Source organism: Dipodomys ordii, unplaced genomic scaffold (genome assembly GCF_000151885.1).
Source record: "Dipodomys ordii isolate 6190 unplaced genomic scaffold, Dord_2.0 Scaffold2, whole genome shotgun sequence".
Lineage (NCBI taxonomy): Eukaryota > Metazoa > Chordata > Mammalia > Rodentia > Heteromyidae > Dipodomys > Dipodomys ordii.
Window position 1 is genome coordinate 21,493,418 of NW_012267218.1, and position 18,253 is coordinate 21,511,670.

The 18,253-nt window shown below is 48.3% G+C and overlaps 1 protein-coding gene across 1 annotated transcript in view; it reads right to left on the minus strand.

Moving 5' to 3' along the window:
• The window catches only part of Esrrb (estrogen-related receptor beta), a 114,545-nt gene that overhangs the window by 10,773 nt on the left and 85,519 nt on the right, over nt 1-18,253 (minus strand). Inside the window, exons 4-5 of the mRNA XM_013012373.1 lie at nt 9,886-9,996; nt 8,679-8,840 (exon numbers count right to left, since the gene is read on the minus strand). Coding sequence (XP_012867827.1) covers nt 8,679-8,840; nt 9,886-9,996 — 273 coding nt within the window. The remainder of the gene's footprint in view (nt 1-8,678; nt 8,841-9,885; nt 9,997-18,253) is intronic.

An 18,253-nucleotide genomic window follows, 5' to 3' on the forward strand; every position in this document is an offset into this window, starting at 1 on the left:
GGCTCAGTGGTAGAGCGCTTGCCTTGCATGCATGAGGCCCTGGGTTCGATTCCTCAGCACCACATAAGCAAAAAGAAAAAAGCCCAAAGTGGTGCTGTGGCTCAAGTGGTAGAGCGCTAGCCTTGAGCTGAAGAGCTGAGGGGCTGAGGGACAGCGCCCAGTCCCAGAATTCAGGCCCTACAACCGGATCAAAAAAAAAAAAAAAGAAGTAGCACCGAGGAAAGGTAGAGCAAGAATGAGGCTTCTAGAGAAAAGATTCAAGAGACTAACACATAGATACTGTCTGCGCAAGAGCCGTCCCAGCATGCTTCTACCTTTGGCCACTCAACAAATCATTTACTAAGCACCTGTAAAGTGCAGGCCCATGTTAGGCCCTAGGGACAGGTAATATGTTTCAACAAAGACTGAAACCTGCTTTCAAGAACTATTAGTGAAGCAATTGTCATGAGTGATCAACCAGTAGAAACTTTTTTGTTTGTTATTTTTTGATAGGGGGGATGTTAATTGCTTTGTTTTTTTTACCGGTCTTGGAGCTTGAACTCAGGGCCTAGGCACTGTCCCTGGGATTCTTTTGCTCAAAGATAGCCCTCTACCACTTGAGCCACAGGGCCACTTTTGGCTTTTTCTGAATAGTTTGGTGGAGATAAGAGTTGCGCCTCACGCCTGCAATCCTAGCTACTGAGGAGGATGAGATCTGAGGATCACGGTTCAAAGCCAGCCCGGGCAGAAAAGTCGTTCAGAAAACTGGAAGTGGTGCTGTGGCTCAAGTGGTAGAGCACTCGCCTTGAGCTGAAGATTGCAGGGATAGTGCCCAAGCCCAGAGTTTAAAAAAAAAAAAAAAAAGTCTCTCACAGACTTTTCTGCCTGGACTGGCTTTGAACTGTGATCCTCCAATCTCAGTCTCCCGAGTAGCTAGGATTATAGGCATGAGCCACGAGCACCCATCTTGGTTTGTTTTTTGTTGTATTTGCTATGCAAGCACTCTACCACTGAGCTTCATCCCAGCCCTGTTGTTTTTTATGCCAGTACTGGGGCTTAAACTCAGGGTCTAGGCAAAATCCCTTAGCTTTTTCACTCCAGGGTGTCACTACCACTTGGAACCACAGCTTCATGGACTTTTCTGCTCAGGCTGGCTTTGAACCATGGTCCTCAGATTTCAACCTCTTGAGTAGCCAGGATTACAGGTGTAAGCCACTGGTGCCTGGCTTATCAAGCACAATTATGATGACAAGATGAGATTTGGTGACTGGAAAACAAATAATGGAGAGGAGTCTGGGAAACTTTGTACAACAGGGGTTTGGAGACAGAGCTCTAAAGGGGTGGGGAGGAGATCTGAAGGCTGCCACCCACTAGTTATGAGCTCCGAGATGCACAGACACAGGGCTTCATCTTCCTACCTACTACACTAAGCACCTAGTCTGGAGCAGAAGGGACCTGACAATAATTCACTGCAGAGGAGAGAATGCAAAAATGCCATAGGCCTGGAGTCCCTGTATGATGGGAAAATATGTCCAAAGCACTTGCCTACCTAGAGCCTCTTGGGTCCTAGAACTCAGATTTCCCTGCCTCTGCCTATTATTTTAGCTTGCCTATGCTCTTGGCCTGCTCTGTCCTTTTGTAGGGTGTGAGAGACATGGGAGACAGCTACCTGAAAATGTGAACAGTAGTCTCCGTTCTTGATTTCTCTCCTTGAGCATATATAAAGGTCCTAGAAAGCATGGTATCACATACCTGTAATCCCAGAACTCAGGAGGCTAAGGCAGAAGGATTGAGAGTTTGAGGCCAACCTGGGTTACATATAAGGGAAAAAGAATTGGAAAGATTCAGCAAACCCAAATAGATACCTCAAAGTGCTGTAAATACACATAGGACGAGGAGGGGAAGAATGCATGCTATCTTCTAATATTTGAAATGTACCAATATTTTGGGGGTGGGGAATAAAAAGAAAAAGGCTGAGCACTAGTGGCTCACACCTAAAATCCTAGCAACTCAGGAGGCTGAAATCTGAGGATAGAGGTTCACAGCCAGCCTAGGCAAGAAAGTCCTTATCTCCAATTAACTATCAGAAGCTAGAAAGTGGAGTTGTGGCTCAAATACAGCACCAACCTTGAGCCAAAAAGCTCAGGGACTGTGCCCAGGCCCCAAGTTCAAACCCCAGGACTGTACAAAGAGAAAAAAAGAAAAGGAAAAAGAAGAGCAAATGTTACCTCGAGGAGTGGCCAGGGAAGGGAGAGGGATAAGAGCAGCTAACTATGCACTTTTTTTGGCCAACTCTTGGTTTTTGAATCTTGTCAGTATTTAAGATGCTAAACAATAAAAACCAAAGCATAAGTACAATTCAATCAAAATTGAAATAAATGCTTGCTCCATTCTATTTAGCAATTCCACTTTTAGGAATGCCTTCCCACAAAGAGATGTATACACAAATAGCTAAAGATAAATATGTAAAAAGGGTTTGTTAGATCACCGTTTGAAATGACAAAACAGAAAACAACTCAGATGTGCTGTGATGGCTGTACTTGCTATACAGAAGCCATTTTCATTTAACTGAACGGCACATCAGAAGCCTTTAGAAAGAGGTGTCTGTGACATGTCTGTGTATGTGATGTTTCCACAACCAGAAGCTCAAGGAAGGTGTAGGCTTGGAAACAGATTCCAGAGCCAGGCAGAACTTCTGCTCTGCTGACAGGAAGTAACCAGACTAGCCTACCTTGCTGAGCCTGCATTTCTCATCTGGAATTGGGCTCCTCATAGCACGTTCCTGAGCAGGTATTTGGACTTCATGTGCTCACGTGTAGTACACAGTGTGTGAAACAGTTCGTGGGTTGAGTGTGGGGCACTCTACACACTCAGATCATACACAGTAATTGTGCATACACAGGGAAATTCCAGGATGCTTAGATGTTCACTTCTGACATCCTCACTAAAAGCCCACACTCTCCCCTTAAAACCTGAAAGAAGCCAGGCACTGGTGGTTGCACCTGTCATCCTGGCTACTCAGAAGGCGTAGATCCTAAGGCTTGCCATTCAAAACCAGCCCAGGCAGGAATGTCCTTGAGATTCTTATCTCCAATGAATCATTATTTTGGGGTGGGGCAGGGGGGGCTATAGCTGCAAGTGGAGATGTAGCTCATATAGTAGAGTAACAAAGAACCTTGAGTGAAAAAGCTATAGTACCCAGATTGTGAATTCAAGTCCCACATATGCATGTGCATGCACACGTGCACACATGCGTACACATATAAAATCAAAGCACCTCCCTGACTTCTACTTCCCCTTCTTGCCCTGGGCATCTCCACCCAAGTGCAGGAGTCCTGGCAGATGCTGTGTGTCTGAGGCCTTTGGGCTGACCTCCCTCAGAGGCCCTGGCTGCCAGGCCTCCCACTTTGAGCTTTGCTGTCTCAGGAAAACCGTTTTATCTGCACCCACGGATCAGGCCCGGCCCAAACCGTCATCCCTCCTCCTGTGATTTGGCACCACAGGCTCCCAGAATTTAAAAAAAAAAAGCACATAATTTGTGGCAAGTGGAGTTCATAATCTATTAATTTATGATTGTCTCTGCCGACCTGGAGGGCCATTAGAGAGGTAATAAAGGGAGATGTAATTATAGGATCTGGGGCCACTTCAGACACAGCTGCTGTCACTCGGCAGCTCATCTTTCATCCAGCCAGACGGTGGCTACCTGGGAGCAGGCTGCCCAGGGACCCTACGTGAAGAGGGATGGCTGGACTACACAAGGCAGCCAGGGCTGGCCAGGCTGTTCGGGACTCTCTTGAGGGCTTCCTGGACAGGGTAACTCAGGGCCTAAGGAAGGATAATGGGCTCTAATTGCTTGCTCACAGAACTAAGAGGTGGGTACTCTAAAGACTCAGGGTTAGCTGGGTGCTGGTAGCTCACACCTAGAAATCCTTGCCACTCAGGAGGCTGAGATCTGAGGATCAATCACAATTCAAAGCCAGTGTGGACAGGAAAGTCTGTGAAACTCTTCTCTCCAATTAATGGAGTTGTAGCTCAAGTCCTATGGCACCCAGCTCTAGTAACCAGGCCCTGAGTTCAAGCCCCACTACCAGCCCCAAAAAGCATTTAATAATAACAACAACAATTAAATACTAGAGAATTTGGACATGTCCTCCAATTACCTAAATGCTTAGAGAATTCAACTCAAGATAAAAACCCTGCACTTGGGAATAGAACTGCTTCAGACTGACTGGAACAATGGCAAATCACAGTCAGCCCCAAATTTTCCCAGGGAACTTATTCATGTCCCAGGAGAACCTTGGGCCAGAAATTAATCTACAGTACTCTCTCTCCCCTTGTTTTGAGATCTTGTTCTCTCAAGTTGTAGTTATCCAAGGCCAACCACAGTCCAAAAATAAAGATATAAGCAACTTAGCTTTTCAACTGTGGAACGTTCTGAGTAGTGTGATGGAATCTCATGCCATCCCAATCTGTTCTGCACAGGACACAAATCATCCCATTGTCCAGTATATCTGTACTGTATATGCTAGCTGCCCACCATCACCAGATCAACTGCCAGTACAGGTGCTCAGGCAGACTTTATTTTACTTAAGATGGCCCCAAACCACAAAAGTAGTGATGGGGGATTGGGGGTATGGCTCAATTGGCAGAGTGCTAGCCAATGAGTGAGGGAGAGTCAGGTACCAAGTTTGAGTCCAGGTCTTAGAACAACAAGAAAGAAAGAAGTGAGGGAAAAAGGTAGGGAGGGAAGGAGGGAAAGAGGGAGGGAGTAACTCTGGTGTTATATAACAATGCAAGAAAGAATAGTGTAGGGGCTGGGAAGGTGGCTCAGTGGTAGAGCGCTTGCCTTGCATGCTCAAGGCCCTGGGTTCAATTCCTCAGCACCACATAAGCAAAAAGAAAAAAGCCGGAAGTGGCGCTGTGGCTCAAGTGGTAGAGCACTAGCCTTGAGCTGAGGGGCTGAGGGACAGCGCCCAGGCCCAGAGTTCAGGCCCCACGACCAGACCCCCCCCCAAAAAAAGAAAGAATAGTGTATATAATAGGGTTCAGGCATCCCCAACTAAAGCTTCAGGCATCTACTGAGGGTCTTTCTGTGTGCCAGGCTCTGGACCTGAAGAACAGGCAGACACTGAAGCATGAGCTTTGGTGTGTACACATGAGTCTCTTCAGAGCTCCAATCCGAAGCACTCTGAGTGATCCGTCCTCCCTCCATCTCAGACCAGAGTGGACAGGAGCCACACTAGACTCTGTGTGTTCAGCGTAGGCTTCAGCTTCCATTCCCCCTCCCCCACAAATTGCATTCTCTGTCTTTCTCTGTCTCTTTCTCTCTCAGTCCATCTCTCTCGTTAGTGAGCCTGTCTTCTGATGAGTTTTCCATCTAATTGGAGATGGGATTAAGTCAATTAGTTTAAAACTACTGGGTGCATACTGTGTCATTTCCTGTCATATGAGGTTTACATGCAGTAGCAAGAGACTCCACTCATTAATTTTACCTTAAACACTGGAAGGTCAAGCCCAAATAATTCAATATGCAGATTTATGCAAAATAGGCAAATCTGTGTTTGAGACAGACAACTGTTCATTTTCTGTGTGTGTGTGTGTGTGTGTGTGTGTGTGTGTGTGTGCGCGCACGCGCGCACGTGTGTGTACTGGTGCTGGGGCCTTGGCACTGTCCCTGAGCATTTTTGCTCAAGGCTAGAGCACTAACTGTTGAGTCACAGCTCTACTTCCAGCCTTTTAGCCAATAATTGGAGATTAAGAGTCTCAAGGATGGGCTGGGAATGTGGCTCAGTGGTAGAGTGCTTGCCTTGCATGCATGAGGCCCTGGGTTTGATTCCTCAGCACCACACAAGCAGAAAAAGCCAGAAGTGAAGCTGTGGTTCAAATGGTAGAGCGCTAGCCTTGAGCTGAAGAGCAGAGGGACAGCGCCCAGGCCCAGAGTTCAGGCCCCAGGACAGGCAAAAAAAAAAAAAAGTCTCAAGGATTTTTCTGACTGGGCTGGCTTTGAACAGTGGTCCTCAGATCTCAGCCTCCTGAGTAACTAAGATTACAGGCATGAATCTGCCACCCAGCTCATTTTCCTCTTTTATCTAAAGGAATTCAGCTTTGGATGAGGAGACATGCAGGTACAAAAGGGACTGGCATGGCTGCTGGAATGGCATCCATGCTGGGACTGCCTTCCCAGAGGCTCCGCTGCACTGCTGAGCATGGAGCAGGCGTCAATTCTCCCAGCAATCCTGCACGGGGTGGGGGTGGGGGCAGAGGCTCTTCTGTGATTCCCACTTTATAACTCACAAAGATGAAGTCTCTTGCACAGGGCCATGAATACAGAGAGGGGATGAAAGTGACTCCAAAAGTCTGTGCCCCAGCCACCACGCTGCTCTGCTCCTCCCTCTGGTCTGGCATTGATGGGTAGCCGTCTCCTGGTCCTGCACCTCTGTCTCAGAAAGGGAAGTGAGGTGATGGCAGGAGAAGCAGTGACCCCAAAAACCACCAGGCGCCACTCCAGAGCTGTTTCTAGAATGTAGTATCTGGCCGACCCAGATAGGAATGTGGGGGGCAGGGCTGGGTGGCTGTACCCAATTTGGCCCTGGGTTAGTAGAGCAATCTAGGCTGAGGTGTCTTAAGCAGTGGCCTGACCCCACATCTGTGCTGAGCCAGCACCGGGCAGATTCAAAACTACTGAGTGTGTAATCCCTCGAGAGGCTGAGCTCCTCAGCAAGGGCGGACCGGCAAAGTCCCTGGCAAACCTGTCCTGCAGTCCAGGGATCACCAGGGACTCCCCCAGATGTCTGCCAGCAGCACCCCTATCACCTCCAGCCTCTCAGAGCCCTGCCTGCAGGAAGGCTCCTTCCTTGCGTGGCACACAAGAACGCTCACATAGGACGTTGGCTCATCCAAGTCCACTGTGGGCCTTGGCATTCAGAGGCTGGAATCCCTCTGCTCTAAAGCCGTCACCAGCCTATTCACCTTTCGGGGCCACAGCAGACAAAAGAAAGAGATGGAAAGACAGGAAGACAAGCCATCCTACCAGCTAGAACTAGAGTCGGGAGGAGGGAGTCATGATAGATCTATGTGCCACACTCTTTGTCAGGGTGTTAGAACAAAGAAGAGCAGCCACACTGCACCGAAAAGGGTGCCTTAAAGTGTGCACAATGTAGAACTGTGTGTGTAAAAATGAAGAATCAGCTCCTGCCATTTATACAAACCAAAAAAAAAGAGGGTTAAAGCCCATAGGGCTTGAGATACACTGCACACACTTCTCACCTCAGAAACACTCTTAACATCATGAAATCCAGCAGAGTGCTGGTGGTTCACACCTGTAATCCTAGCTACTCAAGAGGCTGAGATTTCCTGCCCATGCAGGAAAATCCATGATTCTCTTATCTCCAATTAATCAACAAAAAGCCACAAGTGAAGTTGTAGTTCAAGTGGTAGAGTGCTAGTTTTGAACACAAAAGCTCAGGAACAGTACTCAGGCCTTGAGCTCAAGCTCCAGGACGGGCACACACACTCATACACACACACACACACACACACACACACACACACAGGGCAGATGAGTATGAGGCAACAGAGTATGCACATTATTCTGACTCTGCTAAGTTTCATAAGCATATATAAGGTATGCCATATGTGTGTGTGTGTGTGTGTGTGTGTGTGTGTGTGTGTGTGTGTATAGGGTAAAACATTAAATGGTATACTATATTTTTAAAAAATCACGGAACCTAGGCTGAGTGCTAATGGCTCACACCTATAATCCTAACTACTCAAGAGGTTGAGGATTGAGGTTCAAAGCCAGCCAGGGCAAGAAAGTCCATGAGACCTAGAATTCAAATCTCAGGCTAACTGCTAAGTCATGCTCTGCCCGGAACAGTCAACCCCTCTTGTGAGCTGCTTTCCAACATAATCCCCACAAGGTCTACCAGACATCCCTGCTCTGTCCTTCAAAGGTTTAGGGATACTTTGTGAATATTACAAATAGTAGATCTGGCTAGTGCCAACTGTAATCTTAGCTACTTAGGAGGCTGAGATCTGGGGATTGACTTCAAAACCAGCCTAGGCTTTATCTGTGAGTCTGTGATTCTAATCTCTAATAAACAACCAAAAAAGCCAAAAGTAGAGCTGTGGCTCAAGTGGTAGAGCTCTAGCTTTGAGCAAAAGAAGCTCAGACAAAGTGCTCAAGCCCTGAGTTCAAACCCTAGCTCTGGCACAAACAAATAGTAAACGGGGCACCAGTGGCTCATACCTGTAATCCTAGCTATTCAGAAGGCTGAGATCTGAGGACCACAGTTCAAAGCCAGCCCAGGCGGGAAAACTCCATGAGATTTTTATCTCCAATTAACCACCAGAAAACTGAAAGTGGTGCTGTGGATTAAAGTGATAGAGTGCTAGTCTTGAGCAAAAGAACTCAGGGATATTGACCAGGCTCTGAGTTTAAGCCCACAATCAACAAAAAGAAAAAAAATATAACTCTTTCCAGAATGACTAAGAGCTCATAAAGTTCTTAGAAATTACTGAACCCTCCATACCCACAACTCTCTAAAATCCCACAGAGAGAAAGGACCACAAGGAAGAGCAGGTTGCCAAAGGACCTCCCAGCCTACCCAGGGGCTGGGCACTACAAATCAAACCACAGCTACACAACAGGCCTTGGGGTGAGCTCTTGGCCACACTCTCCCACAACCCCCATGACTCACCTGGGATGTTCTTGGCCCAGCCAATGATGACCACAAGCTCCCGATCTGCCAGGTCACAGAGAGTCGTCAGGGACTTGATGTCCCCCTCAGGCATTTCGGGGGGAGGCATGGCATACAGTTTGTCTGGCTCAGCCACCAGTAGGTATGAGACAATCTTGGTCACTGCAAGGACCAAAGACAGAAAGGTGAACACCTACGTGGGGTGCTGGTGGCACACGCCTGTAATCCTAGCTACTCAGGAGGCTGAGATCTGAGGATCGTGGTTCAAAGCCAGCCTGGGCAGGAAAGCCCATGAGACTCTTATCTCCACTCAACTACCAGAAAACTGGAAGTGGTGCTGTGACTCAAGTAGTAGAGCACTTGCCTTGAGCTGAAGAGCTGAGGGACAGTGTTCAGGCCCACAGTTCAAGCCCCATGACTGACACACACACAAAAAAAAGGTGAACACCTGAGGAAGAGGCCAGGGCAGAGCTTAGGACAAATCAAGAAGAAGCAGGACTCCCAGAGCCTCAGGAAGTTCAAACACAACTGGAATCTGTGATTTGACTCTACTAAGTTGCTGGCAGCTATGATGTCAGATGGTCTTTCCTAGGAAGTTGCCTGATGAATGGTCCCAGGAAAAACCTGCAAAGCACCTTGAAGGGGAGTTGGGGGGGGGGGGAAGTAGGGGGGGGGGGGGGGGGGGGGGGGGGGGGGGGGGGGGGGGGGAAGGAGTAGGATTGGGATGGGGGGGGGGGGAAGTAGGGGGGGATTACTTGATGCTGGGACTCTGGCTTCTTTTAATCTTTCTTTCCCCCAGTCCTAGGGCTTGAACTCAGGGCTTGGGCACTATCCCTGAACTTCTTTTGCTCAAGACTAGCACTCCACACTTGAGCCACAGAGCCACTTCAAGCTTTTCTATGTATGTGGTACTGAGGAATTGAACCCAGGGCTTCATGCATGCTAGACAAGCACTCTACCACTAAGCCATATTCCCAGCCCCAGGTCTCTGGCTTCTTTAAGATCATGCTTCCTTGGGAGCTCTGTGAAGTCCCATGTGGATGGACTTTCTATATAAAGCCAGGAAACAATCCTTCTCCCCAGGGGATGCTCTGATGTCCCCTCCCCTCCAGATCTACACTGTCCTTGGCCCAGTGGTAGAGAGGTGGCATTTCCCCAAGGGATGTCCAATATTGTAGGACAAGGTGCTGGATGCCCTTGTACGCACATGGCTTTTTAGCAGGTGGAGAAATTTGTAAGTTCAGATATGAGCTGCTCTCCGAGTCCAGTCGCCGCTTGTATTTCTGACGGCCTCCACGCACACGGTCAAGACGCACACCTGTCAGGGAGGAAAGGAGACAGTCTCAGGAGCTGGCCAACATCTCCAAGGGTGCTGCAGTGACTTTCAGATGCAGCACTGGCTAAGTCCTCCATGGTCCTGCCCTAGTGGCCAGCCAGCCTCAGGCTAGGAAGCTGAACAATCCTACAACTGTCTAACACTAAATGGCATACACTCGTCCCAGGCCTGGTCTTGCCTCTCTGGTTCCACATTCTCCTGAAATCCATCCCAAGTGACTTCCTTGAACCTTTGTCTTTTTTGCGGGGGGAGGAGGGACAGTCCTGGGCTTGAACTCAGAGCCTGGGCACTGTCCCTAAGTCTCTCTGTGCTCCAGGCTAGTGCTCTACCACTTGATCCACAGTGCTACTTCCAGCTTTTACTGTTTCTGTGGTACTGAGGAATCCAACCAGAGGCTTCACCCATGCTGGGCAAGCGCTCTACCACTAAGCCACATTCCTAGCCCAGAGCCTTTGTCTTTCAAAAGGAAAATGTGTCAGTGTTTTAGTTCTGCCAGCATCAGGGGAAGGTAGAGTTTTTCTTGTCCAGATGGGAAGGAGCCATATGGGCAGATACTTTGTAACTGCCCAACAGGGGCAGAAGCACATACATTGTGGGCTTTCATTACAAATGTCAGTGCCTTCCGGGTGCCTCATGCCTATAACCTATGCAACTCAGGAGGCTGAGATCTGAGGATGGCTGTTCAAGCCAGCCTGGGCAGGAAAGTCCATGAGACTCTAAACCCAACTAACCACAAAAAAAGGCCAGAAGTAGAGGTGTAGCTCAAGTGGTATAGTACCAGTTTTAGCATAAAAAGCTAAGGGACAGTGCCTAGAGTTCAAGCCGCAAGACCAGCAAAATAAATAAATAAAATTCTGGATGTATTCTCCAGGGATGGGGCACTACATCATGTCTTCACCCCCTCCCCCAAATCCAGCCATCATGGGGATATAGGATGACACCAATTACAACAGAAGTGGTCACACTAGCTCCCAAGTTTGAACACAGAGAGCACAAGGGGGGACGAGGGGAGGGAATGAGACAGAACAGGAAGTAAAATTAAAGTGCAGCCCCATTGAGTAGGCACCCAAACCAGGGTACTGGAGTCCCTGGAAGCCTGGGATCCACTTCTGCCTTTCTGCTCAACGTTCCAACACCTGTTGGTGTTCAGGCCCGTCCTTGGGCTCCTTAAGTTGAACTAATATGAGCAGCTTGTCCTGATCACGAAATGTTCCTCAACTATAAAAGAGAAGTCAGACATGGAGACCAGAGTAATCAGAGAAAGGAAGTATGGTGGCTGCCTCAGCCTCTGGGTGACATACCAAGTGCTGGTACAGGTACAACAGGTACAGATCTAGATGAGTGGCCAGGCAGACGAGAAGCCCTTTCCCCAATCTGGGCTTCATCCACACAGTCCCCCCCGCCCCCCAAGGGGAGTAAGCAAACCAGCCAGGCCCAGCCAGGCTTTTCTCTCCCAAGGCCAGGAAGGAGGAAATCAGGAAAATTGCAGAGCAATGGAAGAAAGCTTCAGACCTCATTCATGCCAAGGGGCAGTCTCTACCAGTTTCTTTGAGCTTTTAAGTACACAGAAATGGGAAGTTCCCAGTAGCACAGAGCTACCAAAATAGTGAGATGGATGGGGTAGGAACAATTCATTTAAATAGATAAGGCGTAAGGGAGGACACCAATACAGTTTCCAGTTAATGACTGAAGCCCACGAGTTCTTCCCAGAGGCCCAGGACCTGCCGCCCCCCCCCCCGCCCCGTCAGCCCCTTCCATTAGCCACCAGAAGGGGTTCTCTCTTGCTTTTCAATCATTTTCATCAGCAGCATCTCCTACACCTTGAAATTTTTGTACTTTGCGGTCCATATACAGCTTTGTTGCTGTTGTTGTTGTTTTATGCTGGAGGTGGGGCTTGAATTCAGGACCTGGGCTCTGTCCCTCAAGCCTTTTTGCTCTAGGTTGGAGTTCCGCCATTTGTTCCACACCTCCATTTCTGGAGCTACAAGTTGAGTGAGCTTGCTGCTTGGGCTGATTTCAAACTAGGATCCTCAGATCACAGCCTCCTAGTAGCTAGATGACAGGTATGAGCCATTGGCACCTGGCTCTGTATGCTGCTTTGTTTTGGGTTTTGGGGGGGGGGTCTTAAATTGCCAGTCTTGGGGCTTGAACTCAGAGCCTAGGCACTGTCCCTGAGCCTCTCTGTGCTCAAGGCTAGCACTCTACCACTTGAGCCACAGTGCCACTTCCAGCTTTTTCTGTGTATGTGGTGATGAGGATTCAAACCCAGGGTTTCATGCATACTGGGCAAGCACTCTACCACTGGGCTACCTTCCCGGCCCCCATATGCTGCTTTGAATGTGCTGCTTTGAATGTGGGTGCTACTCAGCATCCCCATCACATATGATTTCTATTCAAGGCAACTCCCATCAGGCCTTAGGATGCAGTCCTGTGATCCCAGGATCAGGAAAGGCAGAAGCAGGAATGACCATGTATTTGAGGCCAGCCTTGGGATACTCATCAAGACCCTGTCTTAATAAAACCAAACCAAACCAATCCTGTTTGGGACTCGCCTACCATCTTGAGGGACTTTGCCCTGCCTTCCACTTAATACCTGAAGTCTAGGTTCTCTTCTCCCTGTTCTCAAGAGAATAGACACAGACATAACCAACCTGACCACAGAGACATGACAGAGGTTGAGGCCTGACCTCACTGATGAGTAATTCCTGGCTCATGGGCTTATCTGTGGTTTTGGAGTGTGGTTCTCAGTCCCCATCTTGACCTCCAATAGACTCTTAATGACTTGACTCTGCCCAGAGGTTCAGACATGGTTGTCTCTGCCCACATTTGTGCTGGTCTCCAGTAACAAAAAGAAACTTGGGTCATGGGGAAGGAAGGGATACAGACAGGCAGCCGAGGCCTGTGGTGGTGTCAGGGGCACATACAGGAATAAAACATGCTCAGTCTCCACTGCCCTTCAAAGTGGGGGGCCACAGGTCAGCAGTGCCCATCAATCTCCTACTTTGTAGGGTGAAGCAGTTTTCAGGTGCTGCTGTTGGCCATCACACATCGTTGTAGCCTCCATCTCCATCAGCACCCTGGACCTTAGGGAACAGCAGAGTCTACCCAGCACAGCTAACACAGCCTGCGGCAGGGACTGTGGTTCAACTTTACCCTCACCCCTGCATCCTAACCCTCTCCCCTTTTCTTTCCCCTTCTCTTGCTCTGTCTCTGTCGCTCTGTCTAGCTGTCTCTCTCTGTCTCTCTGTCTGTCTCTGTCTCTCTCTCTCACACACACACACACAGACCAAGGGGAGCTTGTGGTTGAAGTTCTCTGCATAGAAAGCATTTCTGACCCCATTCTGCAACACATTGTCACAGAAGACCCTGCATACCACACCTAAGAAACCAATCCACACGTGAGTTTTGTGTCCTCCTAAAATTCCAGAAGAGACCAAGAGTGAAAATCAAGCTTTACTCACAAAGGATAAGGAGGACCGTATTTCTAGAGCACCCACCAAATGCTGGGGCCTGACATTTGTCATTCTCCCCGGGGCGGGGGGGGGCGGGCCCTGACCCACCTTCCCACTTCCTTGCCAGAAGCTACTCTAAGATCTCATCTTGTCCTAGGTAGCTATCAGCCAGAGACAACTTTGGCACAAAAGGCAACGAGACATCTACCTTCAGCAAGGTACAGATGGGCAATGACCTCTTCTGCTGATGTTCTTTCTGGATTGTTCTCTGACCCAACACAGGACCTGATCCTTAGTTAATGTTCATTCTACTACCTCCTCATTCCACACAAGGCTAATGCTTCTTCAATAGCACCTGGAATTCCCCTACTGACCAGGCACCCCTTAAGGCCAGGGGCAGGAATCTTGAGGCCTCTTTTCAAAGACTGTTAGGGAACCTGGCACACAGTAGGTGCTTATGAAAAGCACCTATGGACACCTTCTGGTAATTTACAGTAACAATGATAATGGCCAACAGCTTACTTTCTGGAGGATTTTCTGGAAATGTTATGCTATTTAACCTACTATTACTCTCATTTTACAAATCAGAGAGAGAGAGAGAGAGAGATTTGTCTAACAAAAGAATCAGTAGTGAGTATCTCACCATTCTAAGGAATGGCCTACAGGTCACAGCAAAGATAAACTCTCCTCTAGATCTTTTATACCCTAGTGATCAATGGTTCCCATCAATAAATATATCAAGGGCTGGGAATGTGGCTCAGTGGTAGAGCACTTGCCTTGCATGCATGAGGCCCTGGGTTCAATTCCTCAGCACCACATAAGCAGAAAAACAAAAAGCTGGAAGTGGCGCTGTGGCTCAAGTGGTAGAGCGCTAGCCTTGAGCTGAAGAGCTGAGGAACAGCGCCCAGGCCCAGAGTTCAGGCCCCACAACCAGACCCAAAAATAAATTAAATAAATAAATATATATCTATATATAGATATATATATATATATATATCAGGGGCTGGGAAGGTGGCTCAGTGGTAGAGCGCTTGCCTTGCATGCATGAGGCCCTGGGTTCGATTCCTCAGCACCACATAAGCAAAAAGAAAAAAGCCGGAAGTGGCGCTGTGGTTCAAGTGGTAGAGTGCTAGCCTTGAGCTGAAGAGCTGAGGGACAGTGCCCAGGCCCAGAGTTCAGGCCCTACGACTGGATCCACAAAATAAATAAATAAATATATCATTATAAGCTCTTTTTCCTTTTTTTTTTGTAGGACTTTTCCTGCCCAGGTTGGCTTTGAACCACAATCCTCAGATCTCAGCCTCCTGAGTAGCTAGGATTACAGGCATGAGCCACCAGCGCCCGGCTTTTTTCCCCCTTTCTTTTAGGTAGCCTGTTAGGTGTAACTGTGCATATTCTGAGGCCTGGTGAAATGGGCCTGCTTGTGCTTCCTGACAGCTCCACCCTCTGCATGAGTCCATGACGGCTGCAGCCTGTGAGGTAGGCCTCACTGGATCCTGTGACTGCTCCAGGCTTCTCTCCATACAGCCTTGAACTAGGTATGCTTTCTTAGCCTCACTTTCATCATCAGGCACAGCGAAGAGGCCTGGTAGCACCCATTCTGCCCACTACCTGTGACAACTGAATGACTTTGTGATAGATTATAAAGCAGTCCAAAGGGTTACTTGTGTGTGGCCAGCTCCTGTTATTGAGACCCAGTACTCTGTAAGCAACTTGGGGTTATTTCCTTCTGCATCCTTCAACTCTTTTCCTCAGTCATCTTAGAAAAGGAGCCAGGCCTGCAGCACTCCCCTACATCTAGCTTTGCTACTGATCATTCAGATGTTTCCTACCCCATGGAGCCCAAGTCCAGGGTCTGGACAGTGGGCCCCACCTATGTGAAATGACCATATTCCTCTTGCCCACATGGCTCCAGAAGGCAATTGCTATCCATTCAAAGCCCCTCTGGAAGCAAGGACAGAGACAGCCACAACCTCATTCTCTTTCACAGCAGTAATGATAAAAACCCACCATCCTGCTGACCCCTGGCTGCTCCTACATCAATCAGGACTTTCAAGCCCAGCACCCATCCCAGAGGTATGATAATGAGTTAAAAATGAACCCTTCCAGGGGACTGGGAAGGTGGCTCAGTGGTAGAGTGCTTGCCTTGCATGCATGAGGCCCTGGGTTCGATTCCTCAGCACCACATAAGCAAGCCGAAAGTGGCCCTGTGGCTCAAGTGGTAGAGCGCTAGCCTTGAGCTGAAGAGCTGAGGGACAGCGCCCAGGCTGAGTTCAGGCTCCATGATCAGACCCCCCCCCAAAAAAATAACCCTTCCAGCTGGGCGTTGGTGGCTCATGCCTTAATCCTAGCTATTCAGGAGGCTGAGATCTGAGGATCACCATTCAAAGCTGGCCCAGGCAGGAAAATCTGTGAGACTCTTCAATTAATCACCAGAAAACCAGAAGTGGCACTGTGGCTCACGTGGTAGAGCGCTAGCCTTGAGCTGAAGAGCTGAGGGACAGCAGCACCCAAGCCCAGAGTTTAAGCTCTACAACCAAACCCTCCCCTCCTCCCACTCCCACCTCCCGGGGAAAAAAACCAAAAACAAAAAAAACGGAACCCTTCCATCTGGATGCTAGTGGCCCCTATCTGTAATCCTAGCTACTTAGGAGGCTGAGATCTGAGGATCCCAGGTCAAAGCCAGCCTAGGCAGGAAAGTCTATGAGACACCTATCTCCAATTAACCACCAGAAAACCAGAAGTGGTGCTGTGGCTCAAAGTGGTGGAGTGCTAGCTTTGCACAAAAGAGCTCAGGGACAGCAAGCGGACCTATCTCAACAGACCTATCACATTCATAGCTTCCTGATGTCCTACCAGACTGGAGAGGTCTACTCCCTCATGGCAGACCAGTCCTTATGACAGTCTCCCCTGGTTTTGAACAGTGTTCTACCTGCTGACCCTTTCCTATCCGCTATCCCATTCAGCAATACAACTCCCTTTCTACCAGACAATCCTTTATGAATCTGAACAAACTTGGGTACTCTCCTTCCTTGGCAAGCAGCCTGTATTGTCTCAATCTGCATAATGCTTTCAGACCTGTCATCTCCCTACCTTCCACATATTTGTCTTTATTGATACCGTCTTCTCGTGAACTGAACACTGTCAGCGCCTCAAGGGCAGAGATAATGAACAGATGTCCCAATCCCTCTGCATACTGCTAATGCAGACACTGGTCAGTTAGTTGTGCCTATACTTATTATCTGACATTATACATTTTATATTTTATTGAGTAAGCGGCTCACAATTTTAATAAGAAGTACCCCCCCAAGACATAAGAGATGGCCTAGTTCTCACCTGTTACCACATATTTGACCTCACTGTCAGACTTTTTTTTTTTTAAACTTTGTTTTTTGTGTTTATGTGAAACCAAGGAGTCAAACCCAGGGCCTCATGCATGGGAGGTAAGCACTCTACCACGAAGCCACATTCCCTGTCCTGCATTAGGACTCTTATTAGAAGTACATCACGGGCTGGGAATGTGGCTTTGTGGTAGAGTACATGCATGAAGCCCTCAGTACCATATAAACAGAAAAGGCTGAGCTGGGCACCGGTGGCTCACGCCTGTAATCCTAGCTACTCAGGAGGCGGAAAAGTCCGGGAGACTCTTATCTCCAATAAACCACTAGAAAACTGGAAGTGGTGCTGTGGCTCAATTGATAGAGAACTCGCCTTGAGCTGCAGAGCTGCGGAGCTGCAGAGCGCATGACAGAGCCCAAGCCCAGAGTCCAAGCCCCATGACCGACCAAAAAAAAAAAAAAAAGGCCGGAAGTAGTGCTGTGGCTCAAATGGTACAGTGTGAGCTTTGAGCAAAGGAAGTTCAGGGATAGTGCCCAGGCCCTGAGTTCAAGCTCCAGAATGGCCAAAAAAAAAAAAAGCATTTTCTATTGTTGGAGACAGCATTTCCAGACAATCCAAATAAATATTCAGCCAATACACTGGCCCTCTTACATACCCTATCCCCATCCCTCCCTGCTCCCTGGGGTCTCTGGTAGCAAGGTGGGGCCTATGACCTGTTTCTGGCCAATGGGAATTGTAGGGCTTCTGGAAATGATTTTGTGGCAATGAATTGTGGCAAGTACTATGAGGCAGCTACCTAAGGACACCTAAAGGATACTCCAGAAGAAAGAAAGAACCGAGACTTTGATACTATGGCTAAGAAAGCTTTGTAATACCAGCAAGGACCCATCTCCACGTTGCTGTCCCTGAGCAAAAAAGAGCATCTGAGTCTACAATGATCTTAAAACAAAAACTTAATAAAAAATTAATTTTTAATACTGGTAGAAAAATCAAATGGTGCAACTGTTGGTAGAATACACTTTGTTTTTTGCTGCCAAAGCTAAATCTATTTATCATCTGACTGGAAGTTCTACTCCTAGGTAGATAGATACCCAAAAGAATTGCAAGGTGAGGGCTGGGACTGTGGTTTAGTGATAGAGTGCTTGCCTAATATGCATGAAGCCCTGTGTTCAATTCCTCAGCACCACCCAAACAGAAAGAGGCATTGTGGCTCACTGTGGTAGAGTGCTAGCCTTGAGCCAAAGAAGCTCAGAGACAGTGCTCAGGCCCTGAGTTCAAGACCCAGGACTGACCAAAAAAAAAAAATGTAGCCTAATGGTGGTGGCTCATGCTTGTAATCCTAGATACTGAGGAGGCTGAGATTGGAGGATTGTGGTCAAATCCCCAAAAGCCCAGAAGTAGAGCTGTCAAGTGGTAACTCTAGGCTTGAGCACAACAGTTCAGGGACA